We start from the raw sequence: 19,548 nt of genomic DNA, 5'->3' as shown, positions 1-19,548 counted from the left end.
CCTCCACACATGGCATGAGCGTACACGCACTTTAACACACACTGGTAGGTGCTCTACATGATATCAAAGAGACATTAGTATCGCCCACTAATTTACAGTAGCTTGTACACAGGGATATTAGTAGCGTCCACTAGATGCTACAGCAAAACATAAATAAAGACTATAACTTACTTCAAATTTTCTCAATTTCAAGCGACCTTCTTTTGCATGAAGAAGAAATCCTCTTGCTTTATAACTTCACCGACTGATTGACTAACTTCTTCACATTTCAGTAAAAAACTTGGTAAATCTTTCACTTTTGCCTTGATTTCAACATTGCGGCAGCTCATTTTCAACTGTATTAAAGAAATCGAACAAAATATATTATTACGAAACAATTAGAAGCTAAATATTGAAGAGGGAAATAATTAGTTTTTAGCAAATTCAATAGTAGTTAGCTACAGTAATATGATAATTTATTGAAAAATGCTAAATTCACCGGTTCTAACCTCCAAACTGAAAGTTTTTAGGTTATGTTTTACTTTTGTGTTACGTTGCCGTTTCTAGACGTGTCCGAGGAAATACTAGAGAGCTATCATGGACCTAAAATATAAAAATTCATTACTCTTATTTCGGATTTTGAAAAGAATAATTTTCGGAGAATATAATTAATTTGATTATTCAAAATTTCAATATGTTCAATTATAATTAGGTCAATTTTATATTTCCCAAAAAATATTGGGTGTTGGATGCTCAATTGAAATAATTCCACTTGAATAATTTGAACATGGCGAACTCAATCAGATGTGGTAGGGATATTCCAAATGGTAGATGATGTTGGAATTTGATCGGTTTGTGTGTGATATTAATTTTATTTTTTGTGTCGGCAGAGATATGTCGCGTCTGGCCGATTATTTTGTGATTATTGGATATGATCATGAAAAAAAGTAAGTATGCTTTATTGATTCCGGTAAAATGATGAAATTCAAAATGTCAGTGATCGCATGATTAAAAATAACCTTAACATCAAGTTTGATGTTTTCTCTGTCAATTTATTTGAAATAATTTATTGTTATTGCTCCTGATTTTTTCTGTATAATCTCACAAATTGATATTTCAACCTTCTTCTTGTGAATGACCACCTGTAAATTATTGCCATGTCAGTTTTCTGTTAACAATTTTTTATAGTATATTTTTCAAGATACTCAAATTCAGCCAAACATACAACATAAGTTGTATTCAATTTATGTAAATATTAGTGTTTTGTATATGAGCAACCGTGTATTGTATTATATGAGCTTGAACGAATCATTACCAAGCGGCATACAAGCGGTTAAATGCTATTTGTTTTGATTTGTGATAACATAGAACCGATAATGGTTTGACAAGTAGCCTAATCACTCTGACAATGAAACAATAAGAAAACACAAAGAACATTGCTTATCAATTTGTTGAACTTGAAAGTATCAACTTATAAGCCTACCTTTGTACCCCTTTTTCTCATTTATCATCAAAATTTAATAAAATTTTTGTTTTATGAACCTTTCTAAATTATAAATGCTACTTGAACTACCCTTGAGCTAAAATATAAATTTTGAAAAAATAGCTCACCCTTTGTAGAATAGAGGTCAGTTCCCGTTTTTAATAATTAGACATACTGTTAACAACAACTAACTCCTCATTAAACAAAGAGTACAATGTTAATCCTACTGCAGATTCCTCAATTTCAAATATTAAAAGCCAAATCTGACTAGTTTTTATCAACTTTCATTATTATTGGGGATCTCTAGGCTGCTGCGCAGGCAATCTACCCACTAGACCACGGATCAACTCCATTTTATGAGAACAAAGTTTCCTCACCTCCAACTCCATGAATGAGCCCAGATTCTCCACTTGATCGACGTGGATGCGTGTTTGGCCGACTAGGAACAAGTGTCTGTACTTTCTGACTTCTCCGCTGACTCCCAGCGCTCGACTGAGTACCGCCTGCAGTTTGCTGCCATCTGATACACTGCACTTCTCGTATTCACTCAGCTTGGGGCCTTCCATATTCGGCCGATCGTAGAAGATTAGCTCAGCTGCGCCTCCCTGTCAAATTTGATTAAAAATTTATTATAATCTTAAAAACTCTCATTGTAGATATTAGTTATTTTCTATTTCAACTATAGTTCATTGAACATTGGATTACTGTAGTTCAGTAATGTTTATTCCATCACTGAACACTGACCTGCAGTTTATATAGTTTATGAAGTTTATATAAACTGCAGTTTATAGAAGTTTATATAAACTGCAGTTTATAGACCTGCAGTCTATTGAAGCACGCAGCACACAGGGATATTAGTAGCGTCCAATACATGCTACAGTAGCCTGTACAAAGGAACATTAGTAGCGTCCACTAGATGCAATAACAGCCTCCACACAGGGACATTGGTAGCGTCCACTAGATACTACAGCATTTTACACAGGGACATTGGTAGCGTGCTCTACATGATACAGTAGCCTGCAAAGAGGGACATTAGTATCGCCCACTAGATTCTACAGTAGCTTGTACACAGGGATATTAGTAGCGTCCACTAGATGCTACAGCAAAACATAAACAAAGGACTATAACTTACTTCAAATTTTCTCAATTTTAAGCGACCTTCTTTTGCATTGAAGAAGAAATCCTCTTGCTTTATAACTTCACCGACTGATTGACTAACTTCTTCACATTTTAGTAAAAAACTTGGTAAATCTTTCACTTTTGCCTTGATTTCAACATTGCGGCAGCTCATTTTCAACTGTATTTAAAGAAATCGAACAAAATAATATTATTACGAAACAATTAGAAAGCTAAATGATTGAAGAGAGATATAATTAATTTTTAGCAAATTCAATAGTAGTTAGCTACAGTAATATGATAATTTTATTGAAAAATGCTAAATTCACCGGTTCTATCCTTCAAACTGAAAGTTTTTAGGTTATGTTTACTTTTTGTTACGTTGCCATTTCTAGACGTGTCCGAGGAAAATACTAGAGAGCTATCATGGACCTAAGATATAAAAATTCATTACTCTTATTTCGAATTCAGAAAAGAATAATTTTTGGAGAATATAATTAATTTGATTATTCAAAATTTCAATATGTTCAATTATAATTAGGTCAATTTTATATTTCCCAAAAATATTGGGTGTTGGATGCTCAATTGAAATAATTCCACTTGAATAATTTGAACATGGCGAACTCAATCAGATGTGGTAGGGATATTCCAAAATGGTAGATGATGTTGGAATTTGATCGGTTTGTGTGTGATATTAAATTTTATTTTTTGTGTCGGCAGAGATATGTCGCGTCTGGCCGATTATTTTGTGATTATTGGATATGATCATGAAAAAGAAAGTAAGTAATGCTTTATTGATTCCGGTACAATGATGAAATGTCAAAATTGTCAGTGATCGCATGATTAAAAATAACCTTAACATCAAAGTTTTGATGTTTTCTCTGTCAATTTATTTGAAATATATTGTTATTGCTCCTGATTTTTTCTCTGTATAATCTCACAAATTGATATTTCAACCTTCTTCTTGCGAATGACCACCTGTAAAATTATTGCCATGTTAGTTTTCTGTTAACAATTTTTTTAGTATATTTCAAGATACTCAAATTCAGCCAAACATACAACATAAGTTGTATTCAATTTATGTAAATATTAGTGTTTTGTATATGAGCAACCGTGTATTGTATTATATGAGCTTGAACGAATCATTACCAAGCGGCATACAAGCGGTTAAATAGTATTTGTTTTGATTTGTGATAACATAGAACCGATAATGGTTTGACAACTAGCCTAATCACTCTGACAATGAAACAATAAGAAAACACAAAGAAAATTGCTTATCAATTTGTTGAACTTGAAAGTATCAACTTATAAGCCTACCTTTGTACCCCTTTTTCTCATTTATCATCAAAATTTAATAAAATTTTTGTTTTATGAACCTTTTTAAATTATTATATTCTACTTGAACTACCCTTGAGCTAAAAAATAAATTAAAAAAAAATAGCTCACCCTTTGTAGAATAGAGGTCAGTTCCCGTTTTTAATAATTAGATAATACTGTTAACAACTAACTCCTCATTAAACAAAGAGTACAATGTTAATCCTACTGCAGATTCCTCAATTTCAAGTATTTAAAGCCAAGTCTTTGACTAGTTTTTATCAACTTTCATTATTATTGTCGTATTTTTTCCTCCTAAGCTGTCAATTAAGTTTTGAGTATTTTTTTCAAAAATACTCGTAATGAAACGTTTCAAAGGTTTTAATAATCAAAATTCATAATTTCCAATTTGAATTCAACTCAAAAGTATCTTGAATTGTTGATAAAAAAATTGTAAATCTAATCTGATTTACAAAACTACAAAACAGTAGGCTAGTCATAAAAAATATGCTCATTATTGTTATGATATAATATGTTTTGGTAGATGCATAGATTAGTGCAAATTTTGCTTTCATAGGTAGCCTATTTTTTTTCATTTGTGTTCCATTTGTAATAAATTATTTTTCACTTTGATAGTCTACAAAACTGAAAATTTCTTAACCGATTATAAACTAGCTCAAGCTTTAATCTTGCCAACCTATAACCCATTAGAATTCAGCCTATTGAGATAACATCTTAGCTATAATTAAGATGAGTTAAATAAAACAACAAAGTTGTCCATTTTACAAGTAAACAGTTCTTTTCTTTTTCTAATAATGGACTGCGTGTCTGTAAGTTATTGAACAGGAAAATGCAGTCAATGATAAATAATTTTAGTAGGGCTACTTGAATGTTTAATCATTATAGAAAATTACCATTAGGTACCCTATCTATATATTTGTTGTATGAAATCAAGGCTAGGTCTTCCTGGATAGATCGTGACAAATAATTAAAAACATAATACATAAACTTTAGGCATCGTCACAGTCTTGCAAAGTTTTCATCAAAAAATCTTCTAGCTGATAAAAGCTCTTTCCAATGAATCACATTGACAATAAGCTATTGATTACATTACTACCTTATACCCCACCAAAAATTAATAATCTTTATCGTAGTAAAGGTTATAATAATATTCATATGATTTTATTGGTGGGGAGTCCCTGACGGAAGTTCACCTTGCCTGAATATAATATCATTTAAGCCGTCAAAGGGCCTTACGGCTATCATAGGTACTTTAGCTGTGTTAGATATCCATATTAATAGAAAATAATGTACCTCATTTGAAATTGTTTCAACTACTTATTCATTAGCATAATTTTCTATCTATCCTCACATAAATCAATTTTTTTACAATATTAAAACAAATTTTAAGATTTGTTGTGGCATTTTAATTTGTTTTATATTTAAAAAATTGAAACCGTTTATGAAGTAAGCTAAGTGGGTTATGATCACTTGAAATCGCCAGATCTTGTAACCTAGCCAGAATATGCTTCTGGAAGTAACTTGCATGTAAAACTTGGCTTCTATCATGTTTTCATACCTTATGGTTTTGCGGTTAGCATGTAGTGGTTTGTAATCCCTACCTTCAACCACATGGATCCGGTTTCAGTTACCATACCAATTAGTTCTGCATTTTTCAACTCTAATTCTTATTTTTCAACTCGCACGATAAAAATCAAGCACTCATAGTGATTCATCAGAGAATTTCAAGAGAATGAGTCACAGTATCCAATAATTTATTAATTTCTCAAGAAAAAGGCAAAACTCATACAGTCGTTCGTAACCGAGCATGGTTTTTCAATACCTTGATAGATTCGCCAAAAATATTTCTCTATTATTGAACATAATATTAAATGTGTACAAGATTACGCTCAGTTGCGTAATCGTATTTTGATTTAGTTCTCAATATATTGTAATATTGTTGGGTTTGTTCCAGGGAGTGGTCAGAGCAATGGACTAATTCTGCAGCGATTTCCAAAAACAGACTGGAGTGACACACCGTTTATCGAAGGCATTGAATGGGTGAGTTCCACCATAAAGTAAAGATAGCATAAGAAGATATCCCATGGTTTTAGAATTCATTCAAAGTTTGGACGTTTTGTATCAAATTTTAGTGTTGTGTATCAAGTTGAGATGATACTGTATCATATTGTGTTGATTCTGTATCATGTGTGGTGATACCATGAAACGATAGCATAAGAAGATATCCCATGGTATATGGTGTTTATGTTCCAAAATTCACTGTCAACTCAAGCTGATAGTCCTAGCAGTTGTTATTCGTGAAGCTGTGTGACACTGGGACCTCGTCTCTCCATACTGTGCCGTTCGAAGGCCCTGAGTTTAAACAGAGAAATGTCAGCTGTTCGTTTAAACCCCGTAAGAAACACATTATGATAATGCAACCATATCTACAAGTAAGCGTGGTTTAGTATTGAGACCGAGCTTCGCTCTGGAGTAAAAAATATTAGAAAATGGAATGCAAAAATCTCTAACAAAGGCCCGGTTGCACAAAAGCCGGTTAAATTTTGATCCTGATTAATTTCGCGTGAACCAAATCAGAGTCAATTTTAAAAAGACGGCTTTTCTGATTGGTTCTCCTGGAATTAATCAGGATTAAAATTCAACCCGCTTTTGTGCAACCGGCACTAAATACCTGAATGATTACAATAGTCATAATTTTGTCTCAGTCCCACACACATGCATTATAGGCATATGACGAAATTATCAGCTGTTTTTCCAAGGATGAATAATTTATTATTATCCTTTTAATTTCCTTCAGCGAGCTTTCCCAGGGATGAGACCTAGTGCAGTCGAATTTTTATTTTATAAACCTACTATGTTCCAAATTTCTTGAGAATCGTTAGAGCCGTTTTCGAGTACCGGTGACATACAGACATATAAACAGAAATTGCTCGTTTAATAGTATAGTATAAATAAATACAGAAATTGCTCGCTTAATATTATTAATTCTATTATTTCATTTTATTAAAAACACACAAAACAAGACAAAACAAAATTACAAAGAATTACGAAACAAATAAAACACAATAAAATGTTACAAATATAAAAAACCAAGGATGAATAATTATTATCCTATATAATAGGATAGTAGTGTCAGCCCTTACAGTCACCGGCCAAAACAGTAATAATCGATAGTAATCTGCTTAAAATTTGGAATATAAACAATCCATACCATGGGATATCTTCTTATGCTATAGTTTCTCTATGGTTTCACTGACAGCTATCTCTTATAGAAGGCGATGGTCAAATAAAATTGGCACCTTGCTCTCCTATTTTTACTTTCCTTGCCCTATTACTATAGGTAAGGAAAGTATTGCTTTCCAAAAAAAATTAAGGAACCCTAATTTTTTCCACTGGCTTTATAACGTCAATCTCACTATAGACTGAAACAGTGTGCACAATAAAGCCATGTTTAATAGATAGAATTTTGAATCACAATCATTACAATGATCGTTTTCACAGTTTCCGATTGTCGGCCGACATAATATATCGTCACGACACTCAGAATAGTCCAGCTGTTAGTGAGAAATAGCCAAACGGTGGACATTCTGATTGGCGTGACAATATTGTGAGTGTCTAACGACAATCATTAAGGCTAGGTGCAAACCAGTTAGTCTAGACAAGACATGATTAGACACGTTCAGTGACATTACTTCACATAGTTGCTGCTTATGAAGACATGTCTAATTGAAATGACTAATCGGTGTGAGTTGCGTCATAAGCAACAATGTGAAGTATTTTGACTATACGTTTCTGATCATGTCTTGTCTTGTCTTGACTAACAGGTGTGCGTGTGGCCTAAGGCTAGGCACACACCAGTTAGTCAAACCAAGACATGATCAGACACGTTCAATGACAATACTTCACATAGTTGCTTATGAAGACATGTCTAATTGCAATGACTAATCGGTGTGAGTTTCGTCATAAGCAACAATGTGAATTATTGTGACTAAACGTGTTTGATCATGTCTTGTCTTGCATTGACTAACTGGTGTGCGTGTAGCCTAAAGCTAGCCCGCACACACCAGTTAGTCAAACCAAGACATGATGAGACGCGTTCAGTGACATTACTTCACATAGTTGCTTATGAAGACATGTCTTATTGCAAAGACTAATCAGAGTGAGTTGCGTCATGAGCAACAATGTGAAGTATTTTGACTAAACGTTTCTGATCATGTCTTGTCTTGTCTTGACTAACAGGTGTGCGTGTGGCCTAAGGCTAGGCACACACCAGTTAGTCAAACCAAGACATGATCAGACACGTTCAATGACAATACTTCACATAGTTGCTGCTTATGAAGACATGTCTAATTGCAATGACTAATCGGTGTGTGTTGCGTCATAAGCAACAATGTGAAGTATTGTGACTAAACGTGTTTGATCATGTCTTGTCTTGTCTTGACTAACAGGTGTGCGTGTGGCCTAAGGCTAGGCACACACCAGTTAGTCAAACCAAGACATGATCAGACACGTTCAATGACATACTTCACATAGTTGCTGCTTATGAAGACATGTCTAATTGCAATGACTAATCGGTGTGTGTTGCGTCATAAGCAACAATGTGAAGTATTGTGACTAAACGTGTTTGATCATGTCTTGTCTTGTCTTGACTAACAGTGTGCGTGTGGCCTAAGGCTAGGCACACACCAGTTAGTCAAACCAAGACATGATCAGACACGTTCAATGACAATACTTCACATAGTTGCTGCTTATGAAGACATGTCTAATTGCAATGACTATCGGTGTGTGTTGCGTCATAAGCACAATGTGAAGTATTGTGACTAAACGTGTTTGATCATGTCTTGTCTTGTCTTGACTAACAGGTGTGCGTGTGGCCTAAGGCTAGGCACACACCAGTTAGTCAAACCAAGACATGATCAGACACGTTCAATGACAATACTTCACATAGTTGCTGCTTATGAAGACATGTCTTATTGCAAAGACTAATCAGAGTGAGTTGCGTCATGAGCAACAATGTGAAGTATTTTGACTAGACTAAACGTTTCTGATCATGTCTTGTCTTGTCTTGACTAACAGGTGTGCGTGTGGCCTAAGGCTAGGCACACACCAGTTAGTCAAACCAAGACATGATCAGACACGTTCAATGACAATACTTCACTATGAAGACATGTCTAATTGCAATGACTAATCGGTGTGTGCTGATTCATAAGCAACTATGTGAAGTATTGTGACTAATCGTGACTAGTCTTGTCGTGACTAATTGGTGTGTGCCCACCCTAAGTGTGAAAACGACCACGGTATTGTGAATAGGACCATAGAGAAAAGATAGCATAGAGTATTTATGCTATCTTTTTCTAAAACACTTTATTCGCATGGGCTACTTTTTAAATTAAAAAAATATAAAAATCTTGAATCACCCTTTTTTAATAAAAACTTTAAAATAGTTCAACGGTGATCAACCCATCGTCAGGTTATAGAATAAAATAAAGAATGGTTTATTTATCTTTTTTCTCTATCATAGAGCCCAACAACACTTACTTCTAATTTATAAAAAGTAAAGTTAAAGACCTGTATTACCATTCACAAGTCCAGGGATTTATCCTTAGAAAATAAAAATAAAGTATTCTAATAGGGCTGATTAAAGTTTAATTACTATTACTTTTATTTTATTTCAGCTATCTCCAATAATGGCAAGTTTAGCCAAAACTAGTATTGAAATAAATTGAAAAAAGGGTGCTATTAATTGATAATTATTATTAAACGAAATTCCAATTGAATGCTGTAAATCACCCCGAAGACTTCTGCTACTGCAAATATTGTCAGCCCGGGGATGTTTACCCTGTTGTCAATATTTGCAGTAGCAGAAGCCTTCGGGGTGATTTAGAGCATTTAATTTGAATTTTCGTTTAATAATAATTACTATTCTGAATCGGCAGGCAATAATTGATAAGTGTGAGAATGGTCATTGCCATATTGATTACAAATAATTTTGAATAGTAGGTTTAGTAGCGCTCATGGAATTTCCATCTAGCTGTTCACCCTGTTGTCAATATTTGCAGTAGCAGAAGTCTTCGGGGTGATTTAGAGCATTTAATTGGAATTTCGTTTAATAATAATTATTCATTAGCATTTGAACAAATGCAAGTTCCTATTTATTTCCATCTGTGTACTATTAATTTTTTGTAACGTACTTTAATGATAATTTGAATTTTAGTTTAATAATTAGCCTAGAATGACTATTATTCAAAACCCTGACAGGCCTCAATTACTGTAGCAGTATACTGACAGATGAGAGCGATAATTAGGTGGTGATGAAGATAGAAGATACAGAAAATTGAGAGAGAAAGAGAGAGAGTTGTGAGACGAATAGAAAGAAGTCTGTGTTCATCTCATAAAAAAACTGAGCGTTACAGTGACCTTTTAATTGATGGAATGTACTTGATAGGATAGGGAACTTCACATCTTCATTCGAAGGGAAGGATCCTAGATAGATGCATGCATTTATACACCCACGTATACTATTCCCTGCTTCTCTATATATCTCTCTCTCTTTTTCCATTCTCTTTCTCCAGTAGAGTGTTTATGGAAAGCATATTATTCTTGAATATTCTGTTCCAATAATGAATCTGTTCAAACGTGTTTGATCATGTCTTGTCTTGTCTTGACTAACAGGTGTGCGTGTGGCCTAAGGCTAGGCACACACCAGTTAGTCAAACCAAGACATGATCAGACACGTTCAATGACAATACTTCACATAGTTGCTGCTTATGAAGACATGTCTAATTGCAATGACTATCGGTGTGTGTTGCGTCATAAGCAACAATGTGAAGTATTGTGACTAAACGTGTTTGATCATGTCTTGTCTTGTCTTGACTAACAGTGTGCGTGTGGCCTAAGGCTAGGCACACACCAGTTAGTCAAACCAAGACATGATCAGACACGTTCAATGACAATACTTCACATAGTTGCTGCTTATGAAGACATGTCTTATTGCAAAGACTAATCAGAGTGAGTTGCGTCATGAGCAACAATGTGAAGTATTTTGACTAGACTAAACGTTTCTGATCATGTCTTGTCTTGTCTTGACTAACAGGTGTGCGTGTGGCCTAAGGCTAGGCACACACCAGTTAGTCAAACCAAGACATGATCAGACACGTTCAATGACAATACTTCACATAGTTGCTGCTTATGAAGACATGTCTAATTGCAATGACTAATCGGTGTGTGTTGATTCATAAGCAACTATGTGAAGTATTGTGACTAATCGTGACTAGTCTTGTCGTGACTAATTGGTGTGTGCCCACCCTAAGTGTGAAAACGACCACGGTATTGTGAATAGGACCATAGAGAAAAGATAGCATAGAGTATTTATGCTATCTTTTTCTAAAAACACTTTATTCGCATGGGCTACTTTTTAAATTAAAAAAATATAAAAATCTTGAATCACCCTTTTTTTTAATAAAAACTTTAAAATAGTTCAACGGTGATCAACCCATCGTCAGGTTATAGAATAAAATAAAGAATGGTTTATTTATCTTTTTTCTCTATCATAGAGCCCAACAACACTTACTTCTAATTTATAAAAAGTAAAGTTAAAGACCTGTATTACCATTCACAAGTCCAGGGATTTATCCTTAGAAAATAAAAATAAAGTATTCTAATAGGGCTGATTAAAGTTTAATTACTATTACTTTTATTTTATTTCAGCTATCTCCAATAATGGCAAGTTTAGCCAAAACTAGTATTGAAATAAATTGAAAAAAGGGTGCTATTAATTGATAATTATTATTAAACGAAATTCCAATTAAATGCTGTAAATCACCCCGAAGACTTCTGCTACTGCAAATATTGTCAGACCGGGGGATGTTTACCCTGTTGTCAATATTTGCAGTAGCAGAAGCCTTCGGGGTGATTTAGAGCATTTAATTGGAATTTTCGTTTAATAATAATTACTATTCTGAATCGGCAGGCAATAATTGATAAGTGTGAGAATGGTCATTGCCATATTGATTACAAATAATTTTGAATAGTAGGTTTAGTAGCGCTCATGGAATTTCCATCTAGCTGTTCACCCTGTTGTCAATATTTTTTGCAGTAGCAGAAGTCTTCGGGGTGATTTACAGCATTTAATTGGAATTTCGTTTAATAACAATTATTTATTAATTAGCATTTGAACAAATGCAACTTCCAATCTATTTCCATCTGTGTACTATTAATTTTTTGTAACGTACATTTATTTTAATGATAATTTGAATTTTAGTTTAAGTTAATTAGCCTAGAATGACTATTATTCAAAACCCTGACAGGCCTCAAATTACTGTAGCAGTAGACTGACAGATGAGAGCGATAATTAGGTGGTGATGAAGATAGAAGATACAGAAAATTGAGAGAGAAAGAGAGAGAGTTGTGAGACGAATAGAAAGAAGTCTGTGTTCATCTCATCAAAAAAACTGAGCGTTACAGTGACCTTTTAATTGATGGAATGTACTTGATAGGATAGGGAACTTCACATCTTCATTCGAAGGGAAGGATCCTAGATAGATGCATGCATTTATACACCCACGTATACTATTCCCTGCTTCTCTATATATCTCTCTCTCTTTTTCCATTCTCTTTCTCCAGTAGAGTGTTTATGGAAAGCATATTATTCTTGAATATTCTGTTCCAAGAATGAATCTGTTCAAACTCTGTAGTGAGGTCCACGTTATAATGGCAGTGGAGAACGATAGGAGAACAACATTGCCGATCCTCTGTCTTGTCAATGCCTTCTATAGACGGTAGCTGATACAGGTTTATTTATGTAATAACATAGAGAAACAATAGCGTAAGTAGATATCCCATGGTATAGGGAATTTATGTCGCAACTTTTACTGATATCTCAAGCCGATTACTGTCGATTATTGTCAATTTTTACTGTTTTGTTGGGGTGATAGTGTATGAACGGCCCAATTTGAGAGACTACCAGCGTCACACAGCTGCATAGGAAAAGAAGTACGTGGACTATCGGCTTGAGTTAACATTGAAAATTACGACATAAACGCCTTATACCATGGGATATCTACTCATGCTATCGTTTCTCTATGGTAATATTAACTGTTCATTCTCGTTTAAAATAATCAATTATATTTTATTAAGCAATGAATTATATTTTTCAATAATTATTAATGAATTTTCATAATTCAGATGAAATATTTTGTAAATTAATTATTAATTCTTCATTGTTAAAAGACGATCTGGCAACAGAGCAAAGCGAGAAAGAGATAGCGCTATCCGCTTTGTTGAATGATAGACAAGGATAGCAATACCATTGCTAATCAAACACTGCCATTATAACGTGGACCTCACTAGAGTATTTTATGTGGGTACAATTTATTATTATACTATTGTAATTCAAATTATGTTTTATTTTCTTATTGTTCAATAATTATTCAGTCCCTTGTTTGTAAAATTCATTGATTAGTTAGCTATATTGTCAGTTATTATGAATTTGCCAACTCCTCTGAATATGATTCATGAGTTGTAAAATAGATACCCGGTGGTTCGGAGCCCATCTAAAACTGAAGGTCCATTCATCTCTCATTATCATCCGCCTCATTACCCACGCACAAGCCTAGAGCTCATGTGTGCATCACCCTCAGAAAAAATGTATAAGCTAGGATGTAGTGGTCTAGTGGTAAGGTGCTTTACAAACTTCGGTCTGCTAGCACCGCCTTGTTAGTGGGTTCGAATCCCGCCGATGGCATGGACGTTTGATCATATCGTCAATCCACCTACTCACTTTTACCCACGCACAAGCAAGAAAGTTCATGTTGGCATCATCCGAAATAAAAAGAAAATAATTTTCACAAGTGAAAACTCATGATATAATTATTTAATTTGATTTAATCTCTCGAAGAAAAGAAACCCAGATATTCTCTTGCATTCATACACCTACTAACTCTCTTTTAATTTCCACTTGCTATCTCCTTCTTTCTTTCTTGCTCTCTCTATTCATCTTTTTCGTTCTCTCTCTCTCTCTCTCTCTCTCCTCTCTCTCTCTCTCTCTCTCTCTCTCTCTCATACACACTCGAACGCACGTGCGTAAGTTTCTTCTCATTCATAATATAAATACAGCTTTGGCTATTTTTATCTGTTAATTTTGAAAGTAGATTTTGGGAGTTGTTTTCCTAGCTGCGTTCCGATTGAATTTGATGTTCCGTTTTTAACTCACTAGAAAAAATTTCCACTTGAATTATTCATATATTTTTTGTTCTCTTGATTGTATTTATTTTTAACAAACCATGATTCGAGACATCGACATTAAGTACTATTTTGTCGAATAGTAATATTTAATTAACACCAAACAATTTCTCACCTCTTAATTAAAAAAAGAAGATACTAATAAAAAATAATATTATTATAAAGTACCTACTAACTTAGTATTAACAGACTCTTTTGAATTTAATAAAAAATCATTATTAAAAAGTAAAATAAAGTTTAACGTTTTGCCTCCTGTTTAATTTATCACTTATCACTTGAAACCAAATTAGATTGATAAAATATTTTTGTCTGAAAAGATAAATCGCAAAATTTACGATGTCAATAACCTTCATTTCATAATGAATTTCACTAAACATTTTTTAGTGAAATTTGACAATATCTTTGTTTTCTTATTATGGAGAGATTTCACATCACCATCAATTCAATTAACTTTCATTTCAATTTAAGAGAAGTTGAATTTTATCTTCAAGTTTGTAAAATGTTTTAAACTTACATCAATTCATTTGAATTCTTTTAGTTTGTTTTGTTCGATTTCAATTTCACACTTATCTACAATTCATAATGTAGGTATAGATTTATTGATTTTTTTCGTGTGAATAATACTTCCAAATTGTCCATTTTTTAAAGGATATATTTTCAATTTATACTCTATACTTCCAGTTCCATATTGTCAATTTTTTCAAAGGATATTTAATGATATATTATCCATTTATACTCTATACTTCCCAGTTGTCTATTTGTAAAGGATTCTAAGGATATATTTTCCATTTATTCTCTATACTTCCCAATTGTCTATTTGTTGAGGATTTCTAAGGATATATCTTCCATTAATACTCTTAGAAATACTTCAATTTATAATTTAATACTTTTATAATTTTATAATTTAAACTTTGAAAATTAATAAATGTAACAATAATGAATGGAAGGAAAGAAACGCTTGTAAGAACAGTAGATAGATGATCAAATACAATATCATTTTGAATAGTTTGTTACTAGAGTGCCAGAGCGGTTTATTCAATAGGCCTACACCCGGATATGATTCAATTCCCACCTGTGCAGTGCGCAGTACTTTATTAAGACTGTTCAACATTATGAAATAATTTTGATTTTATTCTCTGTTTCGTATGTGCACTATTTATTACGACCATAGAGAGGTTGATGAGAATACATTCTAAATCAATATAGCTTAATTGACCGAGCGAAGTGAGGTCTAAGATTCAAGTCCACGGTTTGGCATTTATCTTAATGTTTAAATGTTTATTATGTTGCGCATTTACGGCGAAACGCGGTAATAGATTTTCATGAAATTTGACAGGTATGTTCCTTTTTAAATTGCGCGTCGACGTATATACAAGGTTTTTTGAAATTTTGCATTTCAAGGATAATATAAAAGGAAAAAGGAACCTCCTTCATACGCCAATATCGGAGTAAAAATCAGACTATAGAATTATTCATCACTAGCCGTCAGGCTCGCTTCGCTCGCCATATCCGTCTGGACCCCCGACTGGATCGTCCATAAATGGGATCAGCAGGCTCGCTTCGCTCGCCTGCATTTTTCATTTGAGCATTTTTATCATATTTTAGGACAATCCAGTCGGGGGTCCAGACTAAACGTCTGGCTAAACGGATATGGCGAGCGAAGCGAGCCTGACGGCTAGTAATATAATATTCCCAGGATTGAAGTAGCAGTGCCCAATCAATTTTTCCGCGATAAATGCATTTAAATCTTCAACTTGGTGCAAACCTAACAAAGTCAACTCAACTTAATGCCAACCTGACAAAATTATAAATTTAGTTGCCAGTTAACAACTGTTTCGAAGAGGTACTCTATCTAGATTATAGTTCTATAGTAACATATGATATGGAAATTTCAATTATAATTAAGAGATTGGGAGAAGAAGAATATACATGCTAAAAGACGAACTTCAAACCCTTAAAAACAACCCTTAGAGTTAAAATATTGCCAAAAGATTTCTTAGTGCGCCTCTAAAGGGCCACCTGAACATACCTACCAAATTTGAACGTTTTTGGTCCGGTAGATTTTTAGTTATGCGAGTGAGTGAGTGAGTGAGTCAGTAGGTCAGTCAGTCAGTCAGTCAGTCAGTCAGTGAGTGAGTGCCATTTCGCTTTTATATATATATATATATATATATATATATATATATATATATATATAATATATATATATATATATATATATATAGATAAATCAGGTCATCAGCTGTTTAGTGGACTATAATACTACCCGTTCAAAAACATCGAACATCTTGAAAATGTATCTTTCCATTTATACGTTAGTAGACAGTTGACTATAATACTACCCATTCAAAAACATGGAATATCTTGAAAATGTATCTTTCCATCAACGTTGTAGACAGTTGCAGCCAGACCTGATAACAGCGCTCACAGTCACATTCCGGGACGACACGTCACGGTACGATAGGACAGAAAGCTCTCTGTTATTTAGGATTTTTTCTAGACATTTTTAATTGATAAATTATTTATTAATTTTTGAGAAAACATAACAACAGGTCAATGTAACTTACTGAGCGCGAGGTCTACTGTTCACAGAACTACTAGTATTGTTTCAATTAACAGTTCTTTATCAAAGAGAGATGCACGTTATAAAGTTAACCTGACTTACATTGGTTTGCTATCCTTGTAATCCTATGTCATAAGACAAAGCAGATAGCGTTATCCTTTTCCTACTCCGCACGGTTGCTAAATCGTTTGTAGGCTGTGAAGAAAAATAAGAACTACCAGAATTTCCAATGACATTATTAAAACATGAGAACATGCTCTTGATGTATAGAATATATTTGAGATAGAATTGCTTGTTATTAACAAGAGTCAGCAGTTGATATTATAGCGAGGTCAACGTTAGGAGAGCAGCGTTAAAAGATAGGAGAGCAGTGTTGCCGATTCTCTGTCTTTCCACTGCCTTCTATTGAGGATAGCTGATACCGGTTCATCTAATGCGATATTAACGGTTCATCCTTGTTCAAAATAATCAATCATATTTCAATCGTTAAGAAAATATATTCTTCAATGATCAGATGACGAAATTTCATGATTGAGATTAAATATTTTGTTATATTTCTATATTGTTGAGAAACGATTTGGCAACTGTGAGGAGGTGGGAAAAGGATAATGCTATCTGCTTTGTCGAATATAGACAAGGATAACTGTTAATTGAATACTGTCATCATAACGTGGATCTGAATATAGACTCTGCAAAGAGGAACATTAGTAGCGTCTACTATAGTTAGGTCCACGTTATAATGGCAGTGTACGATTGACAATACAGTTGCTGTCCTTTTCTATCATACAACAAAACAGATAGTGCTATCTCTCTCTAGCTTTGCAATGTTGTCCGTTTGCCAAAATATTTTATTTTTACTTTTGACAGTGACTGTACAAAAGTAAACAAACAATTCTCAGCCGTCATTTTTTTTCTTCATTCTATCAAAATACTTTAGTACACAGTCGTATATAATTGATTTAAAATGTATTTTTGAAACACTGAAATAATTTTTAGACATTACCGTATGAGAAACACAAATTAAAATACCTGAAATGACATTTTTAAAGTTGATAACTAACCATCCTAGACTTCATCCATGCTTCAGTTAGCCTACACATAAAGGTTAGACCTAATCGTACCGGTATAAATAATAATGAAAGGTTATTTCAGAATTATTTCAATTTAAATTACTTATCTTAAATAGGATTTCTATTTTTCTATTATTTTAAAAATAAATTGAAATAGAATACCTACCAAATAACTCAATTTCTGTTGTTTTGAAATTCAGATTGGTGTATGACAGCTTTTTAAATTAGCCGCCATTTCAGGTTTGTATAAACATACAAATCTGATCTCAGTTTGTTATGAAAGCGAATTTTTTAATCAAACTATGAAAAAAATATATTGTCTTGATTGATTTGACATTAAATTGATTATTTTATCAAGGAAATGATAATAATTATTATTAGATCAAATTTAATGGGATGAATTGAGTAACAGCTGTGTACACTCAGTGGCAAAATGGAGAGACTTGGCAACGTTTTTCTCCCATCTTTCTTCACTGCCATTATAACGTGGACCTCACTATAGATGTCACAGCAGCCTGCCATTACAGCGTGGACCTCACCATAGTATTCACTGTAGTCTTACGATATTTTTGTATTGGATAGGGATATGATTTCAACATATCTCGTTGACATTTTAGGGCATTTAATGTTTCGTGTAAGATAGTATTATTTCACTTATGTAATTCTGTATCTGTTCTTCTTTTTCAATAAAGTTTTTGAACTAAATTGACCGTTTTTTTGTCAGTTTTGCCAACCGCAAGGATGGGCCCTGTCGACCGAGCGTCAGGAGCCTCACTTCTTCGTTTCCGTGCTGACAGACGTGGACGCCAATCGGCACTACTGCGCATGCCTCTGCTTCAACGAGACCGTCTCCATCACGCCTAGCAAGCCCGTCGATGAGGTGGGTGATTCATATACAACTGGCAGTGTTGATACTATAGAGACAATGCAACCTGTAAATGAGCCGAAAAAACGCGTCAATGCACCACCTTCGTAAACAAAGCCATAGTGCATTCTGGTGACGTCAGCACAGGTAAGGCTCCTACACCAATAAAACACTAGCTGATATAGATCAGCTGAAATCAACGAATTTTTATTGGTATGAGAGCCCTGGTGTAGGGATCCTACACCAATAAAACACTAGCTGATATAGATCAGCTGAAATCAACGAATTTTTATTGGTGTAAGAGCCCTGGTGTAGGGCTCCTACACCAATAAAACACTAGCTGATATAGATCAGCTGAAATCAACGAATTTTTATTGGTATGAGAGCCCTGGTGTAGGGATCCTACACCAATAAAACACTAGCTGATATAGATCCGCTGAAATCAACGAATTTTTATTGGTATTAGAGCCCTGGTGTAGGGATCCTACACCAATAAAACACTAGCTGATATAGATCAGCTGAAATCAACGAATTTTTATTGGTATGAGAGCCCTGGTGTAGGGATCCTACACCAATAAAACACTAGCTGATATAGATCAGCTGAAATCAACTAATTTTTATTGATGTGAGAGCCCTGGTGTAGGGCTCCTACACCAATAAAACACTAGCTGATATAGATCCGCTGAAATCAACGAATTTTTATTGGTATTAGAGCCCTGGTGTAGGGCTCCTACACCAATAAAACACTAGCTGATATAGATCAGCTGAAATCAACGAATTTTTATTGGTGTAAGAGCCCTACCTGTGCTGACGTCACACGAATGCACTACTGCTTTGTTTACGGAGGTAGTGGTCTATGACGCTCGTATAGTTGGGGACTAAAGGTGTAATTACTTTA

The 19,548-nt window shown here is 34.0% G+C and overlaps 2 protein-coding genes across 2 annotated transcripts; one reads left to right on the top strand and one right to left on the bottom strand.

Annotated features, from left to right (window-relative positions):
• Nucleotides 1-1,839: 1,839 nt before the first annotated feature.
• LOC111049768 lies at nt 1,840-2,956 on the bottom strand (the record flags this gene model as incomplete). Its single annotated transcript, XM_039445132.1, has 2 exons — nt 2,595-2,956; nt 1,840-2,067 (listed from the first exon to the last, which is right to left on the bottom strand). Coding segments are annotated over exons 1-2 (387 nt in total), but the record flags the coding sequence as incomplete, so codon positions are not given.
• A 245-nt stretch (nt 2,957-3,201) lies between these two features.
• Nucleotides 3,202-18,776, top strand: LOC120356228 (myotubularin-related protein 13-like). Its single transcript, XM_039445133.1, has 3 exons — nt 3,202-3,357; nt 5,868-5,953; nt 18,510-18,776. The coding sequence occupies exons 1-3, from the start codon at nt 3,303-3,305 to the stop codon at nt 18,759-18,761; spliced, it is 393 nt and encodes a 130-aa protein (XP_039301067.1). The 5' UTR covers nt 3,202-3,302; the 3' UTR covers nt 18,762-18,776.
• The last annotated feature ends 772 nt before the right edge of the window (nt 18,777-19,548 follow it).

Source organism: Nilaparvata lugens, unplaced genomic scaffold (genome assembly GCF_014356525.2).
Source record: "Nilaparvata lugens isolate BPH unplaced genomic scaffold, ASM1435652v1 scaffold6216, whole genome shotgun sequence".
In the NCBI taxonomy this organism is placed as follows: Eukaryota; Metazoa; Arthropoda; class Insecta; order Hemiptera; family Delphacidae; genus Nilaparvata; species Nilaparvata lugens.
Note: the sequence above shows the minus strand (reverse complement) of the source record. Positions and strands in the feature narration are given on the sequence as shown.